Here is a 25,577-nt window from a genome sequence, read left to right as displayed (position 1 = left end):
TGCAAAATGTTGTTAATCAACAAATTCTTGCCACGCTAATAAGCACCACATGTGACAGTTGTCTATAATAAAAGAAAGACGGTTTTATAGACTCTCACAAAAAGAATGAAAAACCAACTCATTGCTTTTTTTGAGGGAAGACTGTTCATGAATTACGATAGAATTACGATTTTTCGCTGATTTCCACAAACGTTTGTTTCATGGTGCCTGGTGCCTGGTGCCTTTTTCCCTGTTATTGGAAATATGTTTGCAGGTCACTATTGTTGCCTGTATTGCGATGTGTCAAACATTTCCTTGTTTGCTGAAATTGTTAATTGCAAGATATCATTTCTGAAGCGAAGTGACAACACCACTCTTGCTTGGCGATGAATATTCTGATGAAACCACTCGCCTCGCTATAAGTGCGCAAAACAAGTGGCCTCGCTTATTAAACATTGTTAAAGAAGTCAAAAGTGTTGTTAAAGGAGCTTGGCCTGGTTGTTCGACTAATTGTAGCGTTGTTCGACTAATTGTGTTGCTGCGGTATTCTAAGACAAATATTAACAACATGTAACGCTGGATACTGAGTACGAAATCCGTTATTTTCTAGCATAAGAGTCAACCTACCTAAAATTGTATTAGTGCGGCCCGCCACAGCTCTCCTTAGTGTCAAAGTGGCCCGCATGCAAAAAAGGTTGGTGACCGCTGAGCTAGACGAAATTTCCTTTCTTTATCTAGAAATCTGTCTTGTGGTGGCAAGTTGTTTTGTGCGTAGAGCATAGCCTACGTGTTGCGCTATCTCTTGTAACAGCCAGACGTGTAGCTGTCCTGTGTCCTGAAATACAATTCGTGAAAAGACTTTTCAGAAGAGTATTTCTTTCGGTCATCGTAGACGAAGGATTTGGAAATTTTATCCTACAACTTTCCCACGGAGATATATGGTTCACCGCTGTGACCAGTGGGTGCTTCATTAAACATTAGTACTGTATCATGCAATGTAGAGTAAAACGTTTCCAATGCCATTGGAAAAACAGGTTTCGTTATTATTTATGAGTTTTATGTGTCTGTCTGGGGTTTTGGTTTCAGAGAAGCAGTGAACAGTGAATTCACCCAACTCTGATTTAAGTGGTCATACTGATGCCTGACAAACTGACTATTGTAGGCTACATTGCCTAAGTCTTAATCTTCAGCACTCAACATTTCACTCAGGCTAATCGTAAAAGCATCGTTTCAAGCGCATCTTTAAATCGAAATTAACATGGCTAACAAAGCAGATACGGTATTGTGAAAGCTTTCTATGGATGAAAATGCAACATAAATACAAAATAGCCTATTCAAAATAGGCCTAAACCCAAAAAACTGCCACCCACCAAACCGAAAAATAAAACGCCAACCAAAGTCAACAGTCGTCCAATTTGGCGAAAAACCACTAACCTAGCAATTCTGGTCGTGATTCCGAAGAAAAGGCGGTGTTTGCATTGGTGTTTGGCGCGGTAGGCATTTTACCAAAGGGAAGTTTTCCTTCCTTGCACATCAGCTGATTTCAGTCATGTGACTCAGTAGGCCTAAGTGATATTCTGAACGTTCTTCGCGAAAGATTTTTGATAGAAAGTAAATTAGGTAAGCTACGGTACACTGGTAAGTGTAGGTCTCCACCAGCAACGTGGACTAATGGGCTAGGGCAAAGGGAATAGTCACTTTGATGGCATGGGTTCAATTCTCACCCTCTGCCAATACTGTGTTTTTTTCTGTAACTGAATTGAGTGCAAGAAGGATTTTATTGACTGTAACAAATTGAGTTCATAAGGTAATTGTCCCACCTTTCTTATCCAAACGCGGCGCAATGGTGACAGCTGCAAAACTGTCCTACGTTATAGTGTCTACCATATGACATTTTGACTTGTTTGTTTGTTTGTTTTATTTTTATTCTGCATTGCGGAAAGCGGACTTGAGCGCTATGCATCGGTGTACGCCTTCCGACGTACACCTGACCCACGCTGCAGCCGACGGCAATGTTTGTTTCCGGTTGTCTACTCTACTTATGACTTAAATTTGGTACTACCCATTACTCGAAATCGATCACTGGGTAGAGGCAATTATCGTAAAGTTTCTTGCCCAGAGAAACAACAGCAATTGCAGGTGGCTGGAGTCGAACATGCAGGCTCTCGACTGCGAGCCCAACGCGCTAACCACTCGGCCACTGCTGCCGACTTTCATAAACTTAGTTGAACGTGTTGCTCGTCGATTATTTATGGACACGCTGTGAGCTTCAAGTTCTGCTGCTTTCCCGTGGAACTGGTTTAGTTTTGTTTCCGCAGGTCGCTAAATTTTTTTAGCAGTCACTGGACGTGGTTTTGTTTCATTTTAAACTTACTTTTACACAATAATTATTATTTTTCCTTTGTTAACTTTGGTTTAATTACTTTTATTTGCACATTTTTTTTTTTAATTTGAGGTACTTTTGAGCTTGTTTTACTACTTGTACCGATTGGGATATCTTTGGGTTACTTTTTATGGCAATAAGCCCTGCAATTTAAAAAAGCATCTGGCAACACTTGACCCGCGAAAAGTCATTCTTTTAAACATGAGCATGACTTCTGAGCAAGGATGCCAGACCTTGGTTTTTCCACCTAGATCTGGGTTTTTTTGACCACATCTGGGTTTTAAGTTTTTTTATTTCAAATTTAGGTAAATCTAGGTTTTTTTGGTTTTTAAGTTTGTACAGAGCTTGCACGGTATTAAGGCACTGGGATCTTCGATAAATGGTCCACACTGCAACACAAAAATGATAAGGTAGCCTACTGGTAATGTTTTTTTGCATCAGCTACTGCAGTCAGTGAGGTAGCCTACAGGATGCTAAAGAAATGATCCAAATTTATGAAAATGTGGATGACTAAAAATTGGAGTAGTACAACTATTTGTGTTACTGAACATTTACTTATTGTGAATTTGAGTTATTCTTTTCAACATTATGTTCAAATGAAAAAGGCTAAGCAGGGTTTATTGCTAAGTACCAAGTTATCGTAGTTGTATATACACCAAGCAGTAAGCAGGCATGATGATTCTCCTCAGCCGCAGTCTACAACTCACACAGCAAAAAGTTTAGTTCAAAAGTCAAAACTAACCTTATTGGTTTTGTCTAGTCAGTTTTAGAAATTTTGGTTAAACACGCACTGAACCTTGCTAGCTAGACGCTTTACCATAAAGGTAATTTTGAACCAAAATCTTTGCTGTGAGCCCATATAGGCCTACCAAGCTCTTGTTTTTGTATATAGTTATATTACATATATATTAACTACCATACCAACATAAGCATGTATATTGTATAATTAAATCAAATATAGTTATTAATTACTATATTTGATTTAATTGCTCTGCTTTGCTTTTTTGCTTAGCATTGAGCACTTTTTTGTAGTATTGATAGTTTTCATTGTTTTTTTTATTGTATAATTATATATATATAGGCTACGTGTTACTATTTGTAGCTTTCTAAGGCTTCTGTGTAATGATTTAAAAATGGTGCTGAAAGCGCACGCAGGTTTCTTTAACCGCTTTACTACATATTTTCTGGACCTGGGTTTTTTTTGCCTCATCTGGGTTTTTTTTAGCACACAATCTAAGTTTATTGGAAATTTGTCGCTGGCATCCTTGCTTCTGAGTTCTGACATGCCTTAATCAAGTCAAGGATGCTAGCGCTAGGTTTGTCCACCTAGATCTGGGTTTTTTTTGACCACATCACATGATGGCTTTCTTGAGAAAAGGCATCAGCCGCATATTAGAGCAGTGAGAACTGCTGGTTTTGTATTGTCAGTTTCAATGTAAGACTGACAAGGATGATGATGCAAAACGGATTTACAATGCACTTGTTAATCGTGGAACAGAAAACAAAGTATATGCTCGTTTTTTTGCATTATGTTCTTAAAAAGGTGAATACTGTCAACCTGGAATTCCATTGTGAGCATTTTCACCTGCACAAGTTGTATTTTATGGTTTCTACAGAATATAGAAATATTTTGAGTCTCTTCATCAGAGAAGATTACATCATGCACAGAAAATTAGCAGAAATAGAACCAAGCAATGCTGAAAATCATAGGAACATGTCAGCTGTGCACCTTGGTATACGAACAATGGCCCTGTTGGAACAGGAACCCCATTTGCTTTTGTATTTAGTTACAGTGCCGGTCTTTGGGGTGTGCAAACCGTGCGATCGCACAGGGCCCGCAAATTAGGGGGCCCGCAATTTACTCAGAAAATTTATTAATTTTGTCATTTCCAACTGAAAAACTCAACATGTGAATTCAACAAAGGAATTAGCAACAAGAAAACATAGAAACTCAACGGTTGCAACCTATTTCGTTCCCTGAACATTTCGTACCCTGAAAAGATCGAGAAAAAAAACAACATAGCTAGCCGAAGTTGCTGATCGGAGTTGCCGCAAACATTTCAAATTTCTCTCGATCTTTTTAGGGGACGAAATAGGTCGAAATTTGATTTTGTTACTCCGATTTCAGGGTACGAAATCGGGGTACGAATTTTTCAGGGGACGAAATAGGTTGCATCCAGACTCAACATAGCTTTATTTTCGAAAAATGCCAAAGAATGCATGATTTTATCCTTTTGCTATGCCACCGGACAGCACCATTTTACAGTAATATTCATACCCAAATTTTGAACATGCTCTCAGAATGCCCCAAATTCAAAGTGATTTTTTAAAATTTTCTGGGGGAGGTCCCCCAGACCCCCTGCTGCTGGGTGTCGCCTTCGGCGATCACGCCATCAGGCTTCGTCTGCCGACGGTCAAACCACCCCTTCCCCTTTCAAAGTACCTAGCTATGCTACTGAATTGGATCATTGTCATTGGGGCCCACAAAGCATATTCCGCACAGGGTCCGAAATACCCTAAGACCGGCACTGATAGTTATATGCCATAATGACCAGGGTTGCCAGATACTTAAGCTATAGTAAGGCCAAATCCATTATAAAATAAGGCCAAAAAAAGGCCAAATTTTTTATTTACTTCTAAAGCTAAATAAACGCTAACAACTTAATTGAAATAATTTTTTGAAAATGCCATTTTACGATCAAATATGACAGATAATAATTTAGCACTGTTAGAGCATAATGACCGGTTCGTTTGCATAATTTGATTAATGAAAAATTACTGTAGTAGCAGATAAACTAGAAACCATTATTACTTCAATTCATGAACACTGAACAGTGCTATTCGGAACATCTAGCTAAGCAATAAGCATGAATTTGTCTTATTGAGTATATTTACCAGGGATATCTACAACTACATGATTGGAAACTCTTTTCAGTGCTATACATGACTACAGAAGAATTATTAAAATAAAACACTGCTTGTATCAACTAAAGAATGTATAAAATTCAATTTCGCAATAACAATATAAAATATAGCCTACACTCACATCAAAACTTATTTGATGTATAGAAGTTTAAAACCACAAATCTAAAAAATCAAAAATAAACGAATGCAAAGATTCCCTGTCGTTCTGTAGCATTTTGCGTATTGCAAACCGGATCAGAAGTAAACGTGGAGTGTTCAACAATCAGTGAAATGTGTTGTCGTAGGCTTTTATAATAAACTTATTCACAAACCAACCCAGTACGAAATCAATACGTTTAAGATGTCATAAGAACTAAAACTAATACTCGGTTTTGAAATTATTTAGCAGCAAACAAAATACGACAAGATTGCACAAATGGAATGCAAACACATCACATTAACAAACAAGGCAAGTGTATACTTTACGTTACGGTTTACGGCAGGTGCAACCATGGCCACCTAAAGATACGGCCTGATTTGTCACATTTTGCAGAAATTTTCAGGTCTTTCGAACTTTGGGCGAACGTTTAAATAAATTTTTCTAAAAATTAGATTTTTACGCTTTCTTTGTTCTTTTCCCCAGATGACACAATAGGTTTTAACATACTCACATGTTGAAAAACAAAGTAAATTTGATTTCGAAAATTTTAGTCAGACTGTTAATTTTCAATAACAGTCTGATTTTGCGTTTTTCAACTTACTTTTTCTCATTTGCTACTACTTCCCCAAGGCAACAAAAAAGTTTTATGTCATTAGGAAACCGCAAAAAGTAAAAACATCTCAAAAAATGTCAATCAAGCACTAGCAGTAGCTGTAATCAAAATCTGCAAAATGTGACAAATCAGGCCGCATCTCCAGGTGGCCATGGTGCAACTTAATAGAACCGCCCTGTCCACCGCTAACACATTCTCTACTCTCTACCTATGTCTCTACTCACTAATTAAAATTAAAACGAATATAGGTCAGGCTCTAAGTGAGAGAGAGAAGTTCTTTTATTTTGCATCAACAGCACATGTGGAAAAAAGCGATAGGCCTACTTTATAATCCAATTGAAATTGAATTTCCTTAAAATAATACTTTCTAAACCGGTTAAAATTTGCAGCTATAAAAAGGGCCAAATAAGGCCAGATTTTCTGGCCTTATTTTCATCATTTTTTTAGGCCAACTGCAATTTAAAAAGGCCAGTTTTCTGGAATTTGGCCTAAAAAAAGGCCATCTGGCAACCCTGATAATGACTACCAACATAAGTATGTATATTTGTAAACTTAATTATATATACGTGTTACCGTATATACTATTTACAGCTTCCTGAGGCTTCTGTGTAATGATATAAAGTGGTGTTAAAAGAACATGCAAGTACTTTTACCCGCTTTACTACATCTTTTCTCCACCTGGGTTGTTTTGAACACACAATCTAAGTTTATTAGAAATTTGTCGCTGGCATTCCTGGCCTTAATGTCTTGTGGTTGCTACACATGCGGGTGATGTGGTATTGTGGCTTACTTTGTAACACTTTTCATGTAGTTTATGCAGTCAAAGCCCTGAAAGTAGCTTTTGTATAACATTTTTGTTTCTGTGCAGAATTGGTTGGTTGGTTTGTTAGCTTACTTAGGCTACGTTTACAATGATTCACTCAGTCTATCTTTGCATATTTTTGTTTATATCAGTTACCAATGATGTAAATTGTGAATGGTTTTCATCACTCGGTCAAATGGAAGATTTAGTCTATGAGGAGTTAGATTTGCTTTCTTCTCTACGAAAGTATATCCAAGCAGAAGAAACCAAGATACAAAGCATTAAAAGGTTACTTCAGTTTATTTTTTAATACAACACTTAAATGGTTATTTGTTCGTTCAGTACCGTAGGCTATTATCATATTTTAGTTTTATCATTGTAGAGTGTGGCTCGCATAAAAAACTCTTGAAGTGTTATTTATCATGTCAGAACGGCTGCCTATGACAGAAGATATATTTTCATCTTGATCTGATAGAATTCGTAAACTTTTTAGGTTTAGTTTGTATTATAGTTATGCAATATTTGCAATTACTATGTAGCCTAACACATTTTATCTCCCTTATCACCCATTTTTTTTCAGCCACTTTCTGTAATTCTTTGGTTAACCCTGGCAATGAAAAGTAAGCTTAATTAAAGAAATTGATCAAGTCGAAAATATTAATATTGCTAATCTCAAACTAATGCTAATCATAAATTTTACAATATTATGTGAATATACTTCACTTTTCAAGACTTGCAAATCAATATCAACAAGTTTCTGAAAATGCTCAATCTAACATTGATCAGTACCTTGGTCATCCAGTTAATCAGTATCGGCTTGTTAAGCGATTGGCTTCAGAATGGTCTGAAATTGAAAGCCTTGTCATGGAGGATGTTACATCAGGTACGGTATATATAAATTATTATAACTTGATGTCAGTTTCAAGCATTAACCAGCTCATGCATAAGTCTGCCTGTGTACTGTAGAATAAAAGCTGCTATCGATAGCTTAGTTGGTTAGCATGTGACTGCATGAAGAAGATCAATCAGCGCTGGTTCAACTCTCTGGTTGTGCACTTGAGTAATGCATTCTAGGACTGCTCTCCATTCAGCGGCACTTAGTGAATGGAATAACTCCCCGGCAACAACACATCAAAAATCTGAAAACTTCACTCTGCCAATCTTGGTAACCGGCCCTGCGTCAAGAGCCTCTGCAAGTATGCGGAACTACCAGGAATAACCTATGAGGGCTTCATCAGTCCGAGCATAAAGTTTCAAAACCAAACCAACCACTGCTCTCCATTCAGCAGCGCCTAATGGATGGAATAATTCCCCGACAACAACACTTCAACAATTGGAAAACTTCACTCTGTCAATCTCGGTAACAAGCCCTGCATCAACAGCCTCTACAAGTAGGCTAGATGCGAAACTACCAGGAATAACCTATCAAGGTTTTGTCAGTCTAAGGATAAAGATTCATAACCAAATCTTATCTAGGCAACTATTAAATATTATAAAAACAGGATTGTTTTCTGATTCTAAATTATAATATTGTTTTAGATCCAAGTAACTATTATCCTAGATTTTTTAGTAAACTCTGTATAATACAATGTACATATATATGTATTTGCTATATCACAAGGAGTTAGGCTACTAGCTGACCAAAAACCTTAATAAGGCTGTTTGACCTTGTAATAGGATCATCAGAAAGAACTTTAATACAATGTATTTACAGTATGTTTTTGAGGAAATGTATGCTCAATATAGCTTAGCCTACCATTTTTTTGTGTTTATTTTAGTATTTTTATCAAGTTTGTCACTGAAGCGTGAACACTTTCCCAATGAGGGTGATATTAAAGGATCAAGTCAGGCACTGATGAGATTACAAAACATGTATATGCTTGACACTCATGAAATAGCACAAGGAGTTGTTAAAGGTGATATCTCCAACATGACATTCTGATTACATATACAAAGTTGCAAAGCTATTTACTTTGGGCATTTTAAGAGTAGCAGTAGGCTATTTATTGTAGATTTACTTCTTGTTGTACTAGTAAAGTTTCATCGCCCAAAATGTACTTTTGAACTACCTATGCTTATGTTTGTAGTCCTTGCCCTGTAAGTATATTTTTTTCTTCATGTAACTCCATACGGATGTGTAACATGTAGGCTATGCATATTAGGGTGGAGTGAAAAAAATAAAAATCACTAATTCAAAAAACGTCCCCTCTCAATAGTTGCCTTTGGTCCCAAAACTAAGTTTAAAAGTGTTTTTGGGATGTTGCCTCGAATACTCAGGTGACAACCTTGACGCAAAGGTCATGCGGGGGTCAAATCCCATAAAAATGCCATAACTCTGTGAGCGGTGATGTTAGAGAGCTAATTTTGATGCCAAAAGAAGCAGAATGTGCACTTTCCTATCTGTCCCAAAAGAACTTTTTTTCGAAATTTTGCTAGAAATATGGTTATTTTCACAAAATGTAATTTTCAGGTCAAATATGAATTCGAAAGTCAAATACAAATTCGAAATGTATTGGGTTGTATGATGTCTGAGGGGAGGGTTGTTTGCTTTGTCGGTGTCGTCGCCCAATACATTTCGAATTTCCTTATATGAGCGACGACGCGGACCGTAAAATAAAGAAAATCTTCAAAGACCTGGACTTACCAGTCCGCCTCTTTCGGCGCTCCCGAACCCTCCGAAACGCACTTAAAAAACCACAAAAACCCGAACCCTGCCGGATGCAAAACTGCCAACTACGGAACGACAACATGTGCAACACCAAGAACTGTGTCTATAAGATTATATGTAAAAAATGCAAGGAAAGCTACATAGGTAGCACGATTCGCCCACTCCATTCCCGCCTCAAAGAACATCTCAGCTCGGATAAAAGTTCGGTATTTGATCACCAACAACAATGCCAAGCAGACTTTGAATTTAAAATTATTGGAAGAGAAAATGACGCGATACAATTACGTTTCAAAGAGGCCATATTCATTAGCAAACAAAATCCTAAAATCAACAACCGCGCCGAAAGGGAAGAACTACGTCACCTAATCTACTAATCAACTGATCCAACAAAACTTCACAGCAATAACGCCTAACAGCACAGAAACTCAACAGCCGGCAGCCTCAAGCTAAAACAAAGAACCATTTTAAAAAACCACTCACTGACTTCAACACCATTCGTCATAGCACATGACTAGGGAACTGTGTTCCGAAAGCTAGTGTAATTTGATATTGCCAAAAAGAACCCGCAGCATCAGGCTATAACAGATCGTTTGAATCTACACTGTGATATAATAGTCTTGTTCTGTAGTTAGTTAGTTAGTAAACCTAAAGTAGTTTTTGACAGTAATTGTACTCATTTATCCGCAAATTGATGTGTATATATATCAGTAAACTTCAGTAGGCTACTGTAGCCTATATATATATGATATGTGTGTGCATGGTGTTGTCATTTGTATTGATCTTGATTTCTGACTTATATCTGAGTCATGATTATTTGAAGGCATTCAAGCAAATCAATCTCTCACACCGGGAGATTGCTTCTACATTGGGAGAACAGCTTTCTTGGAAAAAAAATTCTATCAGTGTGCATTATGGATGAGTGAAGTTTTACAAATGAATGAACAGCAATATGTGTCATTTTCAAAATTTGACGTTTTAGATCATCTTGCTTATTGTGTGGCCCAGGTAAATATAACTCTAAAACATTAAAACTTTGAGCTTTGTTATTTAATTCTGCTTTATGTGACAGGCTCATCGGTGTAAGAGTGTAGTGGGAGCAATTGCATCCCTAAAGTGTTAAAGCGCAATCGATTTTACTTGGCCAGGAATTCAACAACTAACCCAACAACCCCAACAACTAACCTTCTCCTACAGCTGTAATTAGGATAGCCTACATACAGGCAGGTTTATTAATTGCATTGTTATGTATTTTCAGCTAGGAAACATTCAAAGGGCATTTGCTATTACAGTAGAAATGCTACAAATTAACCCATCTCATAGTCGAATCTTGGCAAATTACGACCTTTACAGGTAAGGTATACAAACATACCATCATATCTTACTAGGATTGTGTGAGGCCTGTGTTCAGACGACAAACAGAACAAAAATTAAAACAAGGTTCGAAACAAGGAAACACTTTTGAAAGGTTCTGGTTTTGATTTTACATGTAGGCTTCTAACTGAAGATGGCTGCCTTGTTTATTTGGCCCGGGAGCCAGGCGCTAGCTCTAATTAACACTGTGTGTTCTGAAACTGAAACTTTTTCGAGCCATTAATAATAATGTTATGATTTATGTTATTATTATTATCACCACCAATATTCGATGAACTAAAATTGATCGTTATGTTACTACTGTGTTATTATCATCATCACTATGAACATTCAAAAGAAAAAACATGTTTGCATTCGAGAAAAAAAGGATTTTTTTGTTATTTGTATCTATGGGAATGAGTTTGTTTGATTTTCAGAACTTTTTTGGGAGAAAGACAAAAACAGGACAATGAAGAAAATGTAGTTTTATCATCAGATGCTTTCAAAAAAGAGACAAGTTATCTTAAACGCGAGAAATACGAAAGCTTGTGCCGACAAGAACAAAATGCTGTCGTAAGTAATTTAAACTTTCCCACAACATTTCTTCAATTCTAATGCTCCGTTGTCCTGCAATTATTGACTTCGTAGTTTTCAACTAGAGGAAAGTTTTCATTGCTCAGGCCAAGAGATAGACTGCTCAGAAAATAACCGAATTCTTACCTGAACATGGCTGATGTGGGTCAATTTATCTTTTAAGTCTTTCGCAAAGAATAAACGAGAGTAAAAAGACTGGGAACGTCCGGTGTACATTGTAGCCTACCACACTTCGTTCGTTACACTGCGCAATACTTTTGTCAGTAGAAGTTGTTAGAAATCTTTGCTGTGGCATTTTCTATGTTATTTCAGCCACCAAAAGTTGGAAAACGATTGAAATGTTATTATTGGACAAACAACAACCACCCTCGTCTTATCCTTCAACCTGTCAAGCTCGAAGAAATGTGGGATTCCCCGCATTTAGTGCGTTTCTACGACGTCATCACTGATCTTGAGATAAACGTCATCAAATCCATTGCCAAACCTCATGTGAGTTGTCGAATTGTTTATTCAACTTTGTCACGGTTTCTTTCTATCTCTTACCAGGAAAAAGACTTGTAAAGGTTCAATGACGTAGTTTAATGGGTTATAACCGAAAAGCAGTCAATTAAATGTCAAATAGTTCTACTAGTGAAATGATATATGAAAACGCTTGAAGGACTCCAACGAATGGTTTCTCAAATAACTCTTAATTTCGAACACAAATTATATCAGCACCAATTCTCATCTACTTGTATTCAATTACTTCAAGTCTCAATCACCAATAATTTCTGCACCAACTATCCACAACTCATAACACGACTTTCATAATCATCTCATCATAATAATAATGATTACGCAAATTACACCACTATTTATAGAGGGTTATTCGGTCTAGTAACTTCGAGAAGGTTACGTAAGGTTACATCATAAAGAACCCTTGTTCTATCAAGCAGCATTTAAATTGTAAACAACAGAAGTCTCTAGATTGTCACGTAGGGAAAACGATTCTAGAAAATACATTGATTTAGCAATCGGAGATCCATTGGTAAACAACCTTGTGACATCATGACAAACGATATTGGCAATTGTGAAAACAACAGAATATTTCAGATTCGCATCTTACAGAATGATCTAGAATTACGTTACATAACAACGATTTCACAATCAAAGTTCACTACTGGTCATTGACCGACAATAACATACCGCTCAAGAATTCCATAATTAAAACAGTGCGCTCGGTCAAAATACAAAGCAGCCCGACGCGAGACCTCGCACATTGATTGTGACAAACTTCCTATCTGACTTTAATTGTTTAAAGCTATTGCGGTTTTATGTAGATATTGATTGTACTACTGCATAACCTAAAACTCATATGTATCAGTAAGATTTTTTTCGTATCCAGGTTTACGCTTGGTGGCTGAAGATTTGGATTAAGCGGATAGAGAGGCAATAAAGCCAATCTTGATGCCCACCTTGTGTACTGCCAAAGACACAGCCGAATGCTCTTGAGCGGTGTTAAACGGCCGTGCTTTCAAGCGGAGTAGGCTAACAGGGTTCTTACATCTTACTACTCGGTTTTTCACTCGAAAAAAGCGCTGGTTCAACACCGCTCAAGAAAATACAGTTGCACCTGGCAGGACACTTGAAGGCATGCCTGAAGGTGAACGCGAAGATTGCCTTCGTTGCATTCACATCCACTTAATCCAAATTTTTAATCATCTGACGTCAGCATTGACACGACAAAAACATATATCAGTGTTGTATGAAAAATTTACTGTTTATATAAAAATTAAATCTCTGTTTTTTAGGTGAAGCTGTTTTTTATTTGACCATTTGTTCATTCACTACTTCAATGTTTTAGCGTTTGTCTTGATCACACTGCTGAGAAGCTACGTGACAGCAGCCTATCACTTCTGTGCAAGCCTATCAACATTTTCCATTTATTTTGTAGACAATTTGTATGTTTTATAACCTGGTTGACGTGACTGCTTAAATGCTTGAGCATTGTTTGTGTTTTTGCAGTTAAACAGAGCTACTGTACAAAACCCTTTCACTGGCTTGCTGGAATACGCGTCATATCGCGTCAGCAAAAGCGCGTGGTTGGCCGACAACGCCAGTTCAATTGTGGCTAAAGTGTGCCAGAGAATATCTGACATCACTGGTTTTTCGATGACTACAGCTGAACCACTACAGGTACAACACGTGATGGAATATTATTTTTTGTGTGGAAGTGTTGCTTTTGTCTTGTGATTGTGATATTATTGTTTAGTGTTGTTGTTTTTTTTTGTTTTTTTTATTGGTTGGACATTAATCAATAACATTGAGTAAATTATTTCGTTCAACTGTGTATCTGGTACAAATTTCATTAACTAAGCTGAAGAAAGACTTCCTCAAAGCAAATTTTATTAAATCAAGCATATTTCCGTTTAATATCTTTGGAGAAAAAAGTCCTTTTTCAGCTTTATTGGGTTTATTTGGTGTGTAATTTAAAAAAAGTCAATTCTGAATGTTTTTAATAGCTCTGTATTCAGTGCTATGATAATGATAATAAACATGTTCTTATCTAATTACAGATAGCCAATTATGGCATGGGTGGCCATTATGAGCCTCACTATGACTTCTCGAAAGTAAGAACTGTCAATTTATTAAGCAATTAACAGATATTGTTTGCATGTTAATCAAATTCTACCGAGTTAGAAAAATCGTTCCATTTTACATTGATTAGGCAAAGAGTAGAGGGCTATAGTGACTTTCTGTGATGCAATAAAATGTAGGGATGTTGATCACATACGTGAGTACTGAGTAGTTCATAATCACAGCCTGGGAATGGCAAAACGCTCGTTTTACTGTGCTGCTGTGGATGTGTCCAATATCCTGATAAGGTTTTCTAATAATTTCAGAAATCCGATGCTGGTAATTGGGACGAAAAAATTGGAAACAGAATTGCTACATTTCTTATCTATGCAAGTATCCTTAACTAGATTTGATAATTCCACAAGTGTACATAAAACGATCTGTTTCTGTGGTAACAGCAGTTTTTTACAAGCGAACGCGCAGCATTAGGCTGAAACATCGTTTTATCTACACTTGTGGCATAAGTTACAATCATGCTGCTAAAGGCGTAACTCCATCTGTTGCATAGATTTGATAAGATTTGTAAATATGTTTTGCTTATTTTTTTGTCTGGAAAATATGCTTTCCTTATAGATTTTTTACAATAGCTTGTAAGAATCTATTTTGATGTACCCAGACGTATCTATTAGTCGGCTGCGTAGCCGAGTGGTGAGAACGTCTGCGCGACGTTCAAAAGGACGTGGGTTCGACACCGCTTCAGAGCACGCGGCTGGTCTCGGCAAAGACACTTAATGGCAAGACAAAATAAGGGTCACCTCGCTGCTTCCTGTCGTCTGTTGTATCGCATCTGTGGTTGCAGTGTACTGTGTGTTATCGCAATGGGGGCAAATGAAAACACGATTATGTATCAATCGTTTGTCAGTCTCCGTCTCGGACGAATTTTAAAGGGTCCGTAAAGTTCCAATAGAAATCTTATTGTGCCACTTTTAAAATGAAATAATTTTTTCGAAAAAAATTATTATTAAAATAACTCTTTTTCTCAAAGGTAACTAAGCATTGATGCAACTCGCATGGGTTTCATTTACCGTAGTTTTGTTCATTTACTTGTTTGGAATATCAGTTTGGCGGATAAAAACATCCCACTTCAATCTGTAAACTAAGCACCATAATCTGGCTATTTTTCCACCACCTTCTGCTGCTTGCGACGAGTAGTTCTTCAGGATTAAATGTAAAATTAAAAACAAACAATTGTGTTTGCTATTTGTTAAATTCAGCAAAAGCCAAACCCCTAATATGCGCAAAACATGGACAGAGAACTTGGTGTTCCCAGACAGCAAATAAGTTGTCTCCAGACGTTGAGTCGATGTAAAAAACGACGTTTTCTCTCTGTGTTGTTAGTATCTTGGGCACGGCTAGCTAAGGGGCCCAAGCCCATTATCCTGAATCGACTGACGTAAGACAGTGACATCACTGGTCTATATTGAAAGGGAATGAGCGCATGATTTAATCATCATTCGTCAAACAATTTTCCTTGAAAAAATTCATTTTCAGTTACTTATTTTAAATTTAAAAGGCTTTTCAAGCTATGCTACAATTGCGGAATGGCCCGTTTCGGTGAGTCCGATCCCTATTCGGTGATTTTTTCAATTTTTTTTTTTTTAATTATTGGGTACCGTAATCTAATTATCATTGCTGTTTTAGGGTTAGAGGTTAGGAACTCACCGAATCGGACTCACCGAATAGTAGCAGACCCCTACAATTGAGATCCCGTAAACCAAGAATAATCGCCACTTTTACATGGCAGTGGTCCGTGTTAAGAAAAGCTTAAGAGCCCCTGGTTAAATGTTCACACTGAGTGTAAAGATGAGACTTAAAAAAAAAAATCGTATTGTCACAGAATACCATCACCCGTCAACACTCCTAAAAGCACCCAAATATATCTTAAGTCTATTTAGGGTTAAATTTTTTCACAGTTCATTTTTTTTTACTTCAGCTTAGTGACGTTGGCTACGGCGGAAATACGGTATTTTTAAACCCCGGTGTAGCTGTTCGTCCAATAAAGGGCAGCGCTGCATTCTGGTATAACCTTTTTCCATCTGGAGCCGGCGATCTTCGAACCTGGCATGCAGCCTGTCCGGTTCTCACAGGAGTAAAATGGGGTGAGTGTGATTGAATCATTTTGTTATGTTGTAAGTTTGCTACACTCAATTAAAAGTCAGTGAGTCACACAAAGCACGCAGTAGCCTACGAAGGCTACCTTCATCATCCAAATTCGGTTTCGTCTCCACTAGTAGGGGTGGCCGATTCTTTCCTTGAAGTGATTGCCTTCACTCCTATTGCGAAATTTGATTTAACAAAATTGGCCTTTAGGCCTACCTGTGATCGAAAGAGAGATGAGAATAACACTAAATCATCCAATCTATTGTTTGGTGTGATACTTTGATTAAACCTACACAAAGAGGTTTGTCTTATCCCCATTTCAAATAAGAGGTGTTCACATTCGCAAACGTTAAAGCAGTGGTTCTTAGCGTTTTTTTTCCCAGCCCCTCTATTCAGAGATTTTGATAGTTTGGCGCCCACCATAATAGCCTAATATATAAGGGCTGTAGGCTACTAAAGATGATGAGTGATAGGCTACTGTGAAGTTTTATCGTGTTCTGCATTGCACCGTTGTGCAATTAGGAAATTAAAACTTAAATTCTGAGAATATGGTAAATTTATTTAGGCTAAAAAAATTACCTACATTCACAATTAGGGCAGTATTTCACTCAGTTCTCAACTACAACATGCATGTGCCCGAAACAAAAATAGGAGACCTATGCAGAGCACGAATATGCATTGACCTTGATCTAGCAAAACTACTAAGCCAAATTTTTACTAAAGAAAAAAACGTTACACCTTCTGAATATAGCGTCCCCTTGAGTATTTTCATCCCTTTATAATTCAGCAGCGCCATTTAGGGGGTGATAGCACCCATGTTAAGAATTATTGCTTTAAAGTTTCATTCGAACTAAACCTCGAATTTAGATGACCAACAAATCGATTACACAGCCAAGTGTGTTTCAGTTAGCAACAAATGGATTCACGAAAGGGACCAAGAATTTCGTCGAAAGTGTCGACTGAAACGCAAAGCTGACAATCGCTTGTTTTAAACTTTGCAACATTGTTATCATCCAAATTGGGTTTGTCCCCACTGGTCGGGGTGTTCGATTGTTTCCTTGCAGCGATTATCTTCATCCCTCTTCTCCCATTTCATTCTGTCCATCGCACCTTTTTGCTTCAATCCGACTTGGTCTGCCTCATTCTTTACCTGCTCTTCTCAAGTTATTTTTGGACAACTTGTACTAAAATAGTATTCTGCTTAATTGCCATTAAGTCAATAAGTTATGACGTGCTCACTGTTATGACTAGTTGACTACTAGTTATTCTTGTATAACGTTCTGTGGCACGTGTCAGATAATATCTTTATAGTTTTATGCGTTTTTGTATGTTTAACGTTTATACATTATCTGTTCTTTTTGCCACTTTTCAATCGTTATTCTGACTTCACTGTCTCTGTTAATATCAAGTGTTGTTTTCAAAAGTTTTGTATAATGTTATCGATTAGATTACGTTCAAAATTAGATAGCCATCATGATCTGCCATTTGAAATTACGTTTTGCACCTGTTGGCTGCTGTCATGAAGCCATATTTTATACGATGATGTGAACTAAGTAGTTTCACTGTTTAGTGTTTATGCCAAATTGTGCTTAAATTTTGCTGCGAAGTTTTGTCGTAATGTTAGCCTGTTTGATATCTATCGAAAGTAGTAGCCTATAGAAATGCAATGAAGTTGTTTGATGAAAAGTAAAGATCAAATATTGAAACTATATTTTTTGGTGAGATTGACCACACGTTACAACCATTTTCTTTTTGCACCAGTCGTTTTGTAAAAAAATATAGGCTGTAACTTATTCGTACTGAATTCAAACAACGTATGAATCACAAAAATTTAACCCATCGATTTCGCATTGAGAAATATAGGCCTACTAAGTTTTAAAATTTACATTTCTGTAGTAAATGTGCAGTAGTCTCTGCCAATTTGTGACTGCACTTGTGCTCTGTAGTCGGTGATGTGCCTTGTCTACCTTTAGGTCTAACTCTACTCATATAACGTTAGGCCCATCATCTTTTCATCACCCACAAACAGGACATGTTTCGTAAACAAATAAAATGCAAGTAAATTTTTGCGTTTAAAGAATTTGTTTTTGCATCTTGGACTAGGTCTATGCCATAAAAGTTTCAGCTAAAAAACAACAGATTTATTTGTCAGATTCAGCCCATGGATAGTTTTTTGTTCCCATAACTTTTTTCAATAATGAAGGATCAACTTTTACGAGATCATAAAATTGCTTCTACGAAATATGATTAATGTTGTTCACATTTAAGATGCTAGAAATGTACTCAACTTGTCCTTTTTTGCGGTAGTGTGGTTACGTCGTAGAAAAATGTTTCTTTTTACGTTTGGGATTATTATTATAGCCTATTGGCTATGGCCTATTGGCACTGCAGACAATTAATTGTGCGATTTAACAGTTCATTAAAAAATTCGTTGGTTCTGCAGTGTTTGAACTGTTCTATTCATTTTTGATATGCCGCCATTTAAAAAAAGCACTTGTATCAGTTTTAAGGCGCCTTTGCACAAGCTTTGTTGTAGATCCAACAATTTAGCATTATCAATGGCGACATTTTTTTCTGCCAGATATTTTCCACACGTCTGAACATCACTCCATTCTTTGGTTTGGGACAGAAGCATCCAATCAAAATCCATCTGATATAGCCTATGGCCATCGAAGCTAGCACACCCTTTGCTTACCTCATCAGAATAAATGTAGGCTATCATACCACTCGGGGTCTCCGCTTAAGCAGCGTATTTCAGGACTGCTCTTCATTCAGCGGCACCCAGTGGATGAAATAATTTTCCCGCAACATCGGGAGCTCGCAGTTCAGTTTATTTTTTGTTTTGTCGCATGTAAGGCAACTTCGACCAACGGGTTTGAGGACTAGGCTATTACATAGCCACTTTCTCTTGCAAACCTTTCCCATTTCGAGGATAAAGACTAACCAAAGTCCAAAGATCTTTCCTGAGTTTTTGTTTTATTATCTTTATCCTGCATTGCGGGAAAGCGGACTTGACTTAAATTTGGTACTACCCATTTATTACTCGAGATCGATCACTGGGTAGAGGCAGTTATCGTAAAGTTTCTTGCCCAGAGAAACAACAGCAAGTGCCGTTGGCTGGAGTCGAACATGCAGGCTCGCGACTGCGAGCCCAACGCGCTAACCACTCGGCCACCACTTTGTCCTCAGTAGCGTTGACAGGGGATAGTTTTCGATCCTGACCAGGAATCATTTTTGGAGCTAATAACCTTTCCACAGGGAGGCTGGGAACTTGAAATTTCTTTTCGCGAACAAATCTTCATCTGGAAAAATTCTTCAATTCCAACACAAATAAAAAAAAGCTTGAATTTTTACAATTGAAAAAGCACAGAAAATAGTCTCCATTCACAAAACATAAAATAATGATGTTATTAAAGGGTGCTTATTGTAAAAAATTAGCCTACAATTGAAAAGCCAACACAAGACAGCAGTGGGAAGCAACAATAAAACACAATCATTGAATAAGTTGCTTCAAATTTGAATTAGGGGAAGGTTTGGTTAGTTGAGCCGGGTAACGGTTGATCCATCCGGTTTTATCGCAACGTCGTGCATGATTAGTCAACCGTTTCATACCAAAAATATGGAAAAACTTGAAGTCCATCAGCACATGTAGTTTTAGGGATTTTCTACAAGCAGAAAAATTGTGAAGCAGTTAAATGTAAAATGGTAGGTAAAAGTAGTTTTGAAAAAAATAAGAAATGTGTTATTTTTTCCTACGATGTTTCATCGTTGTCTTAATGGAAATACTGGGATAGGTGAGGGTAACTTACTCTTTGTTTTAGTAGTTCTCGTTGCTTGATTAGCCAGTTGGTTCTTGGCAATTTTTCATGAATTTTGAAAATGGCGGCGATGTTAACAGTTGAGCCACTTGCAATGTTCACGGTTGAGCCATGCCTTTATCATAAGGAATGTAGTTTATGAGCCGATGGTCCTTACGTACTGCCCTAATTTTGTTGTACCGTACTGTAATTGATGCGTAAAACTGGTGTCCTAGCCGGGGGCGGTCCACTGCCCCCCTTAAACTTCCATAAGAGTAGTTTTTTTTGTAATGCGCCAGTTTGAGGGTATTTTTTTTAGCACTACCTCCCTTATATTTTTCTCGATTGCAACGCCACTGGTTGCTAATGTTCGTTTTCTTCACAAACCTCGCGAAATCGTTTCAGAAAGGTAAAAACACCTTCGTGCAAAGTTTCCTATTCAATGATTCTCAGTGTTTTCAGAAATATAAATTTCTGTTCGTTCAGTGTTCACTGTTCTTTCATTTTAAGACACTAGACACAATACACAGTTTAAAGTTTTTTTGATTGTTTATTTGCAAGATGTTCAAGAGAAGAGTTTATTGTGTTTGATGCAGATTGAGCTCTGTTTTGGGATATCTTTTGGAAGTGAAATAATGGTGGATCAACCGTGAACAACGGGTGGCTCAACCGTGAAATTTAGGGTATCATTTGAGCCGGCTAAATTTCAATTTTAAAATGCCGATAAATGATATAAATCGGGGTCAGTCGCAAACACAAACATGCTCACAAGAACCGCATAAGACTGAAATTTATCATGATGGATTCGGATTTTTGGTAAAGTTTGTCGTTAAATTTTTATTGCAGAAAAATCGATTTCTGGCTCAACTAACTACACCTTCCCCTAAGCTTGCAAGAAAGATGTGCTTCCGAATTCCAATCGGAACTCCACACATAGACATTACCGAGGCACTAGCCTACATCGTAAAAATAAGGCTTGCAAAGACCAAGCTCATAAAAAAATTGGTAAAAGAAACTTCACGCTCAAGTGACAGTTGCTACCGGAAGCCACTTTAACACGAAGAAATTCTGTCAGACCCCAATGGCACCGGCAATCCCATCAGAACATGTTATAACAGGCTACCATCAAATTGTGACCCTTCTAGCACTCAGCCAGATAGTTAATCCTTGTTTTGAGCTTTATTTGGTAGTTACAGAACAAAAAAGAGTAGTCTAATCAGGCCCGGATTTAGGAGGGGTGCAGGTGCCCCGGGCCCCCTACGTGGAAAAAATGTGATTTTAAGTATTATTTTTTTTTTCTTTCAATCTTTGAAGTTTCAAAAATTTTGCGTGGTGGTCCCCCGATCTAAAAGTGCCCTGGGCCCCTCATCAGCTAAATCCGGCCGTGAGTCTATTGGTAGGAGTGGGAATCGAACCCATGTCATAAAATGACTACTTTTTAGCCAACCAGCTGACAGAGAATCCATCATTTGCTTTGTAGCCTATCATCTTCTTTTTGCCCTTTTATATGTCACGGGACATGTAGCTTATGATTGGTTCGAGGTTTCAATGGCTGTGGCAGAAGTTTGTCATGTTAAAAAGTTGCGACTGTAGAGTAGACCTATCACATATGGTCAGGGCTCCCATTCCTGGGTTTTTAAACCCAGATCTGTTTTTTTTTTGCTACCTGGTGGGTTTTTATTTCTTTATAAAACGTCAAATCTATTGTTTCTACATTTTTAACTTTTTGTAAATATCTGTTGATTTTGCATAATAAACGGTAATAATTTCGCTACAAACCTAGCTTATCTAAAATAAATTCTGTCTGATTTGAAAACTAGTTTACCCTCCTGATCACAAATAAAGCATTCAGTTTCCAGTTTGAGTAGTTCCTTCGTATAAATCGATTCTATAATTTAATATTTACTTCGTAATATCAAAGATAAGCTGAAGAATCAAAATTTGGGCTACTAAAAGTTCATGACCCATCTAAACTTTTGGGCATGTGTGAAAAGTTTTTTTTCCCCGAGTGAATTGTATTAAGACGAAAACAACAAAATCACTGAAAACAGGACCTGTGAAAGATTTGTTGATGGCAAAACAGGCGATGAGAAGAACGGGGCAAAACTGTCATACTTGGGAACCTAAAATAAAACTTTAAATGAAATAAACAATATTATTCATGCTATGCCAACAAAAACTAGCAGTGGCATCGATGAAATACCATCCATAGTTGTAAAGTCAACCCCAAACAACATACTGCATGCTTTAACTCATATATTTAACTTATCTTTAACGAGTGGAAAATTCATTTAAGTTGGGGAAGGTGATACCTATCTTTAAAAAGGGTAGCTGCAAAGATTCAAACAACTACAGACCAGTCAGCCTACTACCTGTTTTTTCAAAGATATTAGAAAGACTCATGTACAACAGATTATAGGCTACTCGTTTTTAATTAGACATAAATTTTTCTATAACAATTGTGGTTACATATATTTTACGTAACTTATAAAAATGTGGTTATATATTATTTAGGTTATTTAAGTATAAGTTTAAGTATGAGAATGGTTTATATTTATAAGTTGAATTAAGATAAAGGCTGTCTAACTGCCTGATGAAATTTCTATCTATCTAATTTATCTAGTTTGGCTATCTGACTCCATGAACTAATTTCCACACAATTGTTATTCGAATTATAATTTTAAGTTATCAGAAGGTGTTCGTATAATGTTGTAGGTCTATAACACAATTTGAATTTAAACAGTACAGAATAATGAAATTACATGATCGTGAAACATTATCACGAGTTATTACATTTTAATTAAACAATCAATTTAATGTTTTTCTGAGAGCTGAACTGGTCTAACTGAGCTGGTCCGATTTGATAGAGCTCTTTGTCTAATTGAGCTGGTTTGACGTGATAGAGCTAGTCCGATTTGATAGAGCTCGTCCGATTTCCCGTGTGAGCTCTCGTCAAAGGGCGAACAAACCCTTTTATTTTCTGTTCCCTTTTTTCTATTTACTTCGGGAGCAGTTTACACGGAAAACTACAGAAACTTTAGTAAAAGGCAGGAAAACTTATATGTTGAAGTAATGGATCGCTACACAATCAATTTGGTTTCAGAAAAAATCATTCCACAAGCCATGCTGCTTCAATGCTAATAGATAGTATCACTAGTATACTCAATGACAACCACCTTGCATTAGGAATCTTTCTTGATTTATCTAAAGCATTTGACACCATTGACCATAAAATATTGCTAGCTAAATTATATCATTTCGGAATAAGAGGCGTGGCCTATGATTGGTTCATGAGTTACCTGAGTCATAGAAAACAAAGAGTGGTTTTCAATGGCACACTATCTTCTAATGTTAACAACATATCTTTGGGTGTCCCACAAGGGTCTATCTTAGGCCCTCTTCTATTCCTGATTTATGTAAATGACTTTCCTAACTGCCTTCAACACGGAACTGCAATTATGTTTGCAGATGACACCACCATTATATATAAAAATAAAACCGTTTCTACAGTATATGATACGGCAAATCAAGAGCTTGTATGCATAGATCAATGGCTATCAACAAATCGATTGTCTCTAAATGTCACCAAAACCAAACATATATTATTTTCAAGTCAAGGAAGCAAGACACTATCATACCACCCACCCTTGAATATTCGAAAAAGCAACATAGAACAAGTTGCCTCAATAAAGTTTCTGGGAATAATTGTAAACGAGCATTTGTCATGGAAATCTCATATGGAAATCTTGCTTCAAAAAATAAGATCAACACTCTGCGTGACAAAAAAATTAAGCCTTTCCTAAACAAACAAGCACTTCTCTCCATTTACCATTCTCTAGTTGAGAGTCAGATATTATATTGTATCTCAACGTGGTGTCATGAAAACAAAACTACATTGCAAAAGCTACAACGTACATGCAATAACTTTCTTCGTACTGTATTTAACATTGACCGCAGAGAAAGCATAAAAGGTGTAATGGAACTCAATAATTTAAAGTCAATTAACCACATGAAAACTACAGAGATTGCAACTTTCATGTTTAAATATTCAAAAAAGCTGCTTCCCACAACATTCAATGATATACTTATGTGTAAACAATCAAGTAGCCTAACAACAAGAAGTAATTCTCCTTATATTCCGATATATTGCAGAATTAACACTTGCAAACAATCAATACGGTACACGGGGCCAACAGTTTGGAACAAGCTTCCAACTACTATAAGAAATGAATGTAAAACTGTAAAAGGCTTTAAATCAAAAATAAACAAGCTAAATCTTCCTTGAAATAATCCCATCTAAGTATTACATCATGCACCAAACATACTAATATTTTTTTTTTTTTTATTGCCCAGCAATGATTAGCCAATGTGTGTAGATTTATTAGCAAAATAGTAAGATTGTAAGTACTCCTACTGGCCTTCTGGTTCTTGTGTTTTTTTGTCCACAGAAGTTCTACAGAGTCTGCAGAAGTTTTTCCATCCTTTTTGACCAATCTCCATCTTTCGGTGAAGCGGTGGCCATGTGCTCCAACCAGTTGTTTTATTTCAATATCTTGGACTGGATCGTCATGCTATTGTCTGATTGTTTATCTATTTTTTTTTAACGTAATATGCCAAATTGGATATTTTTTGTCACTTTAATATGGTTTAACGTGTAAAACATACGGTAACCCAAATTTATCATATTACTGGGACATACCACTACTACATCCCAGCTGGCGATGACTGTCATTTTTGCATTAATTCAACGTTAGCCAACATTGGATCGGTGTGGAAGTGGCGAGTTTAGCTGACAGGGGTCTAAAATTATCGCTTTATCAACGCAACTTTTATCAAAGCACGCTTGATATCTTTAAGACATAACTTCCCTGGGTATAATTGAATTTCCGCAAGATGATGATGTTGTTTTTTGCTAGTTTGTTTTATTTGTTTTTTTGTCATTGTTTCATGTCGTCAAGTTATAGCCTATTTATTTTGTGAGTCGTGCAAGGCCTGGTGCGTTGCGCTTGAAATGGCTTTGCCCGTGGTAGGATTTCTTTGTGCGGTTTTCTTTGCCTGCCTTGCTCTTTGCTATGAGCTAAACGCATCAAGACGTGTTCCCCTTACGACCATCAGCACTCTTGATAACGCACCATGGCCGATCTTCATAGCAACTGTCCATACAAATCTTCAATATATCAGCTAAAGTTATGTAGGCTAATAAAGTTGTAGCCTATATATGTTTATTTGTTTTGTAACATTTTTTTTTTCCCTTTATATCTTAAATTTTTCTGAAGGTGTTGCGACCGTGCCAAATTTTTTTCAACTCAATAACTTACTTCGATCACAAGCACGTTTTAACGTTCGCGTTTTGTCGCTTCTACCTTTTTCTTGACCTTTGCTATGTTGATGTGTATTGTTTGTTTGTTTGTTTGTTTATCTTTATCCTGCATTGCGGGAAAGCGGACTTGAGCGCTATGCATCGATGTACGCCTTCCGACGTACACCTGACCCACGCTGCAGCCGACTGCAATGTCTGTTTCCGGTTGTCTACTTTACTTATGACTTAAATTTGGTACTACCCATTACTCGAAATCGATCACTAGGTAGAGGCAATTATCGTTAAGTTTCT

At 37.0% G+C, this 25,577-nt stretch overlaps 1 protein-coding gene across 1 annotated transcript; it reads left to right on the top strand.

Annotated features, from left to right (window-relative positions):
* The first annotated feature begins 6,943 nt into the window (after positions 1–6,943).
* On the top strand, positions 6,944–18,600 carry LOC145777117 (prolyl 4-hydroxylase subunit alpha-2-like). Its single transcript, XM_082588412.1, has 12 exons — positions 6,944–7,129; positions 7,573–7,724; positions 8,620–8,757; positions 10,330–10,514; positions 10,765–10,859; positions 11,297–11,432; positions 11,766–11,942; positions 13,458–13,628; positions 14,009–14,062; positions 14,336–14,398; positions 16,003–16,168; positions 17,076–18,600. The coding sequence occupies exons 1-12, from the start codon at positions 6,951–6,953 to the stop codon at positions 17,159–17,161; spliced, it is 1,602 nt and encodes a 533-aa protein (XP_082444538.1). The 5' UTR covers positions 6,944–6,950; the 3' UTR covers positions 17,162–18,600.
* Positions 18,601–25,577: the final 6,977 nt, after the last annotated feature.

Source organism: Aplidium turbinatum, chromosome 9, assembly GCF_918807975.1.
Source record: "Aplidium turbinatum chromosome 9, kaAplTurb1.1, whole genome shotgun sequence".
NCBI lineage: Eukaryota > Metazoa > Chordata > Ascidiacea > Aplousobranchia > Polyclinidae > Aplidium > Aplidium turbinatum.
This window is presented reverse-complemented; position numbering and strand designations above follow the sequence as displayed.

Coding starts and splice junctions, on each gene's coding strand:
- LOC145777117 (XM_082588412.1), top strand. CDS start 6,951: ATGATTCACTCAGTCTATCTTTGCATATTTTTGTTTATATCAGTTACC. Junction 13,629..14,008: donor CTACAGCTGAACCACTACAG/GTACAACACGTG, acceptor ATCTAATTACAG/ATAGCCAATTATGGCATGGG. Junction 14,063..14,335: donor CTCACTATGACTTCTCGAAA/GTAAGAACTGTC, acceptor TAATAATTTCAG/AAATCCGATGCTGGTAATTG.